At 33.6% G+C, this 6547-nt stretch overlaps 1 protein-coding gene across 2 annotated transcripts in view; it reads right to left on the bottom strand.

Moving 5' to 3' along the window:
• Positions 1–2583: 2583 nt before the first annotated feature.
• Positions 2584–6547, bottom strand: part of LOC122630661 (patched domain-containing protein 3) — a 51263-nt gene continuing 47299 nt past the window's right edge. For both annotated transcript variants that reach the window (XM_043815421.1, XM_043815420.1), the window contains one exon: positions 2584–4645. In XM_043815421.1, coding sequence (XP_043671356.1) covers positions 3059–4645 — 1587 coding nt within the window. In that variant the 3' untranslated portion in view covers positions 2584–3058. The remainder of the gene's footprint in view (positions 4646–6547) is intronic.

Here is a 6547-nt window from a genome sequence, read left to right as displayed (position 1 = left end):
AGTTGACAAGTCATCTTTAATTATAATTTATATACTCAAACTATTGATAAAAATTACAAGAAAATTACGAATACTTTAGCTAACAAAATATAACAAATTAAAAGAAAAACAACATATATATTATTCGTTAGGTATAGGCTCGAATTTTTCCAATAACATTAATCGATTATTTATATAAAAAAATATATAATTAAAAATGAGATAAATTATGGCAGAAATTCAAAAGTAATCGATTTATTCTTATTCTTCAAATTCTTATATATCAATGAAAATATTTTTATTAATGAAAATATTTATTCTCAATGAAAGGGAGAAATATATAGAAACGTAAGAATTAGAAAATCAATGAATACGATATATTTCTAATGAAAATTTTAAAAGGATCATTGTTAAATGAAACTTTTGTGTATTTCATGATTTTTCCAATAATAATAATAATTATTATAGTAGTAGTAATAATAATAATAATAATAATAATAATAATAATAATAGTAATAGTAATAATAATAATAATAATAATAATAATAATAATAATAATAATAATAATAATAATAATAATAATAATAATATGTATCGAACATCTCATTCGAAGCATATTTACATCCACATATATTTTAATAGATCATTTAACGTTCTATTCGTTCTCTTTCTCTCTCTCTCTCTCTCTTGGTCTTTTTTTCATTTCACATAAATGCAGCATTCTTTTTTCGTTCGTACATTTTGAAAAAATTTTTACATATATAAAAATTACACGAGGAATTATAAAATCATTGTCCGACAGATCAACATACAATTTATCGCAGAGTAGTATCAATCTTAAAACTAAACTTGATCTAAACTAAGAGATATCATTTGCGAAGGAATGCGTTAAAAAAAAATTCGCCTGTACAAATATCCTCACCGTATCTACTATCTTCTTTCTTACTTAGAAAATATGAAAATAAAAAAATAAGAAAAAAAAGAAAAAGAAAAGGAAGTTCCTTCCACTGGTTTTTATTTTTTATTATTTTTTATCTTCATCTTCTTTTCTTTTCTTTTTCTTTTTTTTTTTTTTTTTTTTTTTTTTTTACTAACACACACGCACACTCCTTTTGGACGTATACATCACGCAAATCCAGATTACAAATTTTTACAGAACGAGAGACAAGAGTTCTTAATCGATAACCATCGAGAATCGATTGTTCTTTCTCGCGTGACATTTTCGACCGATTTTTTTTTCATTTTTTTCTTCTCCTTCCCTTTGCGATCTATATAATCATTCCTCCCGCAAATTCGACTTGCATACTTTTCTTTGCGATTTGCAAGAAAAAAGAAAAGAAAAAAAAAAAAAAAAAACAAAAAAGAAAAAAGATAAAAAAAATCTCTCAAAATGGTTTCGTTCGATCTCACTTAGGAACTTATAGATCAACCCTGTGTCTCGTTAAATAATTAATAAAATAATAACATTAGTATACTACGAAAGACGAGAGATTTAATTCAATGATTTTCTCCTTATTTTTTCGATAAATGATTTTAGAAAATCGTCACTGGTCCCGTACAAAGGCACAATGTGAAAAAAAAAAAGAAAAAACTGACTTTTCGAGAGATTCGTCCTTTTATTAATTAATAATAATTCTCTTCCTTCTTCATCCCCTCTCCACTATTTTTTTTTTGTATGTTAATATCAAACTTTTTCTTTTTTTTTTTTCTTCTTAATCATTTTAATATATCAATCAATAATATAAACAAGGATCGTCCTAAGGTTTACTTTTCGTTATCACTTGTTTAAGAGTTCTTATTGGCTCGAAAGAAAAAAAAGAAAAAACAAGAAAAAAAAAAGGAGAAAAAGAAGAAAGATATAAACTACGCCATTTTTATTTAATATCGCAAATGTACAATAGATAAAAACGAAATCACGATTAAGGTCCATACGTTAAACGATAAAAAAGAAACGAAGAAAAAGAAAAGAAAAAAAAAAAATAAATAAATCATCGGTAAGATGTCTTGAAAAGATTTTTATTTTTCTTCGAAAAATCCGTACCAAAGTTTTTCTCACCGTCGATATATCGATATACATGTATATAAAGAAACTATGCGATGATATTTGCATAATAATAATAATTATAATAATAATAATAATAATAATAATTAAAAAAAAAAGTAAAAGAAATAAACGTCTGTGTAAAAACGTCTTACTAAACGCACATCCATTGTAATTCGTTACACACATGCTGCTACACACACACACACACTCCCACTTACACACTCTCTCTTTCTCTCTCTCTCTCTCTCTCTTTCTCTCTTGGTCGTTTTTAAAAATCAATATACTTATTAGAATATTATTTTATCGACAAGCTACCATAATCATAATCATAGTCATAATCATAATCATCGTCGTATACACGATATATCGCACCTGAGGGGCATTTAAATACATACATACATACATACATACATACATACATACATATACATATACATATACATACATATATATATATATATATATATATATATATATATATATATAAAAGAAGTCTCTTTAGAGGAAGTCACGTCGGGCCAATCGTCATTCGGTAGCACGACGATTCTCTCTCTCTCTTCCTCTCTCTAGAACGACGTTTTATTCAGGAAGGCCACTTTCGTCTTTGCAAATCTTCGAACGGACGCAATTCTCCTCGGAGCACGTTACCTCTCACTAGCGAAGAAAAGTTGTATGACGACCGAGGATCGAGAAAAGTCAACGACCGGACCGAATTCCGACCGAATGCCTCTTTTTACGTATTAAATGTATTTACGTATTTAACGGGACGATTTTATATATTTACATCCCTCACCATCACCCCACCCCTTCTTCTCCACGCAAGCAAGCAAGCAAGGAAGCAACTAACCAACCAACCAACCAACCAACCAACCAACCAACCAACCAACCAACCAACAAACCAAGCGACCGACCAACCAATCAAGTAACTAACTAACCGCAAGCCCGCCGGGCTTCCTCTTTTATATCTTCCATACGTATCATCTTTCGATCCCTTCCTTAACGATATCGAATAATTAACATTACTTTATTTTAGGCTTATGGATAACGTGGATCCGTGAGATACCTCGAGGACGTGTTATGAAGATTGTGAAGATTATGATGAGATCGGCTACGTCTATAGTCTCTGTGAATTTGATTGGGCATTCGATATCCCAAATGCGGTCCTAGGTACGGTACTGTGCGGAATATACGTTGATCCGTAGAACGAGTATCTCTTGGCGAATGATGATCTTGTTTTATCGCGCCTGGATAATCGGGCGCAGGCTGCGTTTGTTGATGTCCTCCTCCTCCTCCTCCTCCTCCTCCACCTCCTCCTCCTCCTACAGACCCACTGGCTCCTATCGTCGGTTGAAACTGTGATACACCGTAAAGAACGCCAATGGATCTTCTACAAAGCTCTTGTTGATGTTTCCGCTTTTCCTCGTCCAATTCACGCTGACGTCTTCTACTTTGCGAGGAACCACTCTCAGTGGAATTGCTATCCTCGCTAGTACCCAATCCCGGATCGCGTTCCTCGAATGCTGCCAAACTCGTAGACGGACTCGGTTGAAGAGATTTGATCATGCCTGTGTGATGATAGTACGACAACGTAGGGTGAGGTATAACGAAAGGTTGTTTAAGTTTATCGATCAACTCTTTCTCGATTATACCGTTCCTCGTTACCTTGTCCACCTTATCGTTTTCTTCATCGTCGTTCCTATTCGAACTTGTACAAGAGCCTGGACCAAATATGGACAATAATACCGGCAAGAGAAATAGACCGTGCATGGCACCGATGAATATAACCAAAAATACCATTTTGAAGAATACCAAGAATATATATGTCCCGGCTAATAACAATGCGACTAGACCGAGTATAGTCGATGCCGCACCTTGTACAATCGGCAAGCCCAAACTGTACAAACTTTCTTTAACCCTATCCTCAGGCGTGACTTTCTTCGAGCTCATATAGGCGTAACATATGTGAGCCGTGAAGTCTACGCTGAATCCGATACACATTATCAGATTTATCATAGAAATGCTGTCGAGATTGACGTTCCACAGGGCCATGTAACCGGCCACCCCGAGCTCGATCGAAACGATACAAAATGCAACCCAAAGACAACACAATACATTAGGTATGAAGATAAAACTGATAAGCATCATCACCAATGCGCCAAATATCATACACTGTATACTGGTAGGCCTGACCAATTCGAATTGATCGAAAAATACGAAATACGGGTGAAATACGCTCGCGTTTAACGAGGAATCCTTGCATATCTTTCGTAACTCTTTGACCATCTCTTTTTCCTGATTCGTACCGCTTACGTTTACTGCCTGTATCAAAAATCTACTTGCGACTATGTGTTCGTCGTTATCGTCGAATTTAACGTCGAGTGAAAACGTACTGGTGGAATATAGCCATATCTCTTTTAACGCCTTGATAAAGCTACCCTCGTCTTTGATGGTCACATTTAGGTAGTCCTCGTTTCGCGATACGTAACTTAGGAAGCTGCGCAACCAGCTTTCCGTGTAGATCGGTGCGCTTATGTACGAACTAGCCTCGAGGGATCTCGTGAGGTTCTCCATTTGCTGCTGTATCTCTGGATCGCTATAGTCGTACTCGCCGGACACGACCACCTGTAAAATTAGAAAGAGAATGTCTCTGTGTATATATATCTTACATTAGTATGTTCGTATGTTATATTCTCTCTTTTCTTTATATACGTACGTACGTTCGTACGTACGTGTGTGTGTGTGTGTGTGTGTGTGTGTGTGTGTGTGCGAAAGAGAAAGAGAAAGAGAAAGATAGAGAAAGGAACTGCTGTCTGAGATACAAACGTACAGCTAGGATGTGTTTGCGTGAAAGCAATCTCGTGAAAGTGGCCCTCCAGGGACTTTTTTTGGATCGGCAGACGAACCAACGCCAATGTATACCGGGGATAAATGGGGGTGGGGGAAGACGAGGGTTAGGTGAGGGAGGGGAAAGACCAGGGGTAGGAGTAGGTAGAGGACACACATGTGCACACACAGACGCATACACACGTGCACAATTTACACGACGAAAATGTTTTTACGTCTTCCTCTCTCTCTCTCTCTCTCTCTCTCTCTCTCTCTCTCTCTCTCTCTCTCTCTCTCTCTCTCTCTCTCTCTCTCTCTCTCACAACGAAACAACCCTCTTCCTTCTTTTATTTCAATTTTTCCTTTCAATTTTTCTTTCTTCATCGATTATTACACTCCATTTTATTTTTATTTATTTAAAAATAAAGCGAAAAGTAATTCAAGATTATTGTGTCGGTCTAATCATAACGATGTTAATTTAATGCAAAGATATGTGTGTGTGTGTGTGTGTGTGTTTCGATAATTGCGAAGGTTGGAATATATTTAATCGAAACGCGTGTGAATCCGATTAGACGTGATAGAAATTAGATAATATAATATCGTGATATAAATAGGAAGAATTATAGAATCGTAAGATTTTATTCGATTGTTTTATAAGACGATTGAATTAATATTTCTGGGATATAAGTATATTGATCGAGATAATCGTGACAGTTTCTAACGTTACTACAATAATTTCATGATAAAAATTGATACTGTTTATAAAAATGAGAGATCATTCGACAATTTTATAAGAAAATTTAAGAAATATCCAAAATGTATATAAATGTATACATATACATAAATATATATATATATATATATAAAATATATATTTAAATATATAAAATAAATAAATAAATATATATATACATATATATAAAAATAATTGTACTAGCTTTTTATGTCATATAAACTAGACGAAATTCTAATCTCATAATAAAAATTGATATTGTCTATAAAATCGAGAAATTCTATTCGACGCTTTTATAAGAAAATTTAATAAATATCCGAAATGTACATAAATGTATACATGTACGTATATATACACACACATAAACAAACACACACACACACATATATATATATATATTCAATTCGATCAGCTTCTTCTCAGCTGATTGGAATCGTCGTCGTCGTCGTCGTAACCATTGACGCAATACACAAGTTGTTACTTTTCACAAACTCAGTTGGCCGTCGACATGGAGAAAGTTGTTTTAAGTGAAAGAAAAGTGTTACTACTACGTACACAGCAAAGGAGAATATGTATATAAGAGAGAGGAGAAGGGGGAGGGGAGATAAACGTGACATAATTATTGTGCGTTAACTATACTCCAAATAAAACATACGCGAGGCTCATTTCTCGTAACAAAATCGATGCTTACCACTCGATTACAAACGACTTACAATTCTTACTAACATTACATATATATATATATATATATATATATATATATATATATATATTTATCTGATTATACGAATCTCCGTTACGAGAAAGTTCTCGCTAAAATTTCATCCTTTTCGAATCATCGAAAATTCCAAGAACAACGTGGAAGTGAAATTTTCGAAGGTGTGTCGCTCGTAGAAATCGTCACGTGAGCAATTATGCAAGAAGTGATTTTTAAATTGAAAAATATTTCACGTGTAACTTGAATCTTT

The sequence above is a fragment of the Vespula pensylvanica genome, chromosome 7 (genome assembly GCF_014466175.1).
Source record: "Vespula pensylvanica isolate Volc-1 chromosome 7, ASM1446617v1, whole genome shotgun sequence".
Lineage (NCBI taxonomy): Eukaryota > Metazoa > Arthropoda > Insecta > Hymenoptera > Vespidae > Vespula > Vespula pensylvanica.
The sequence above is the reverse complement of the archived record's forward strand: the minus strand, read 5'-3'. Positions and strand labels throughout refer to the sequence as shown.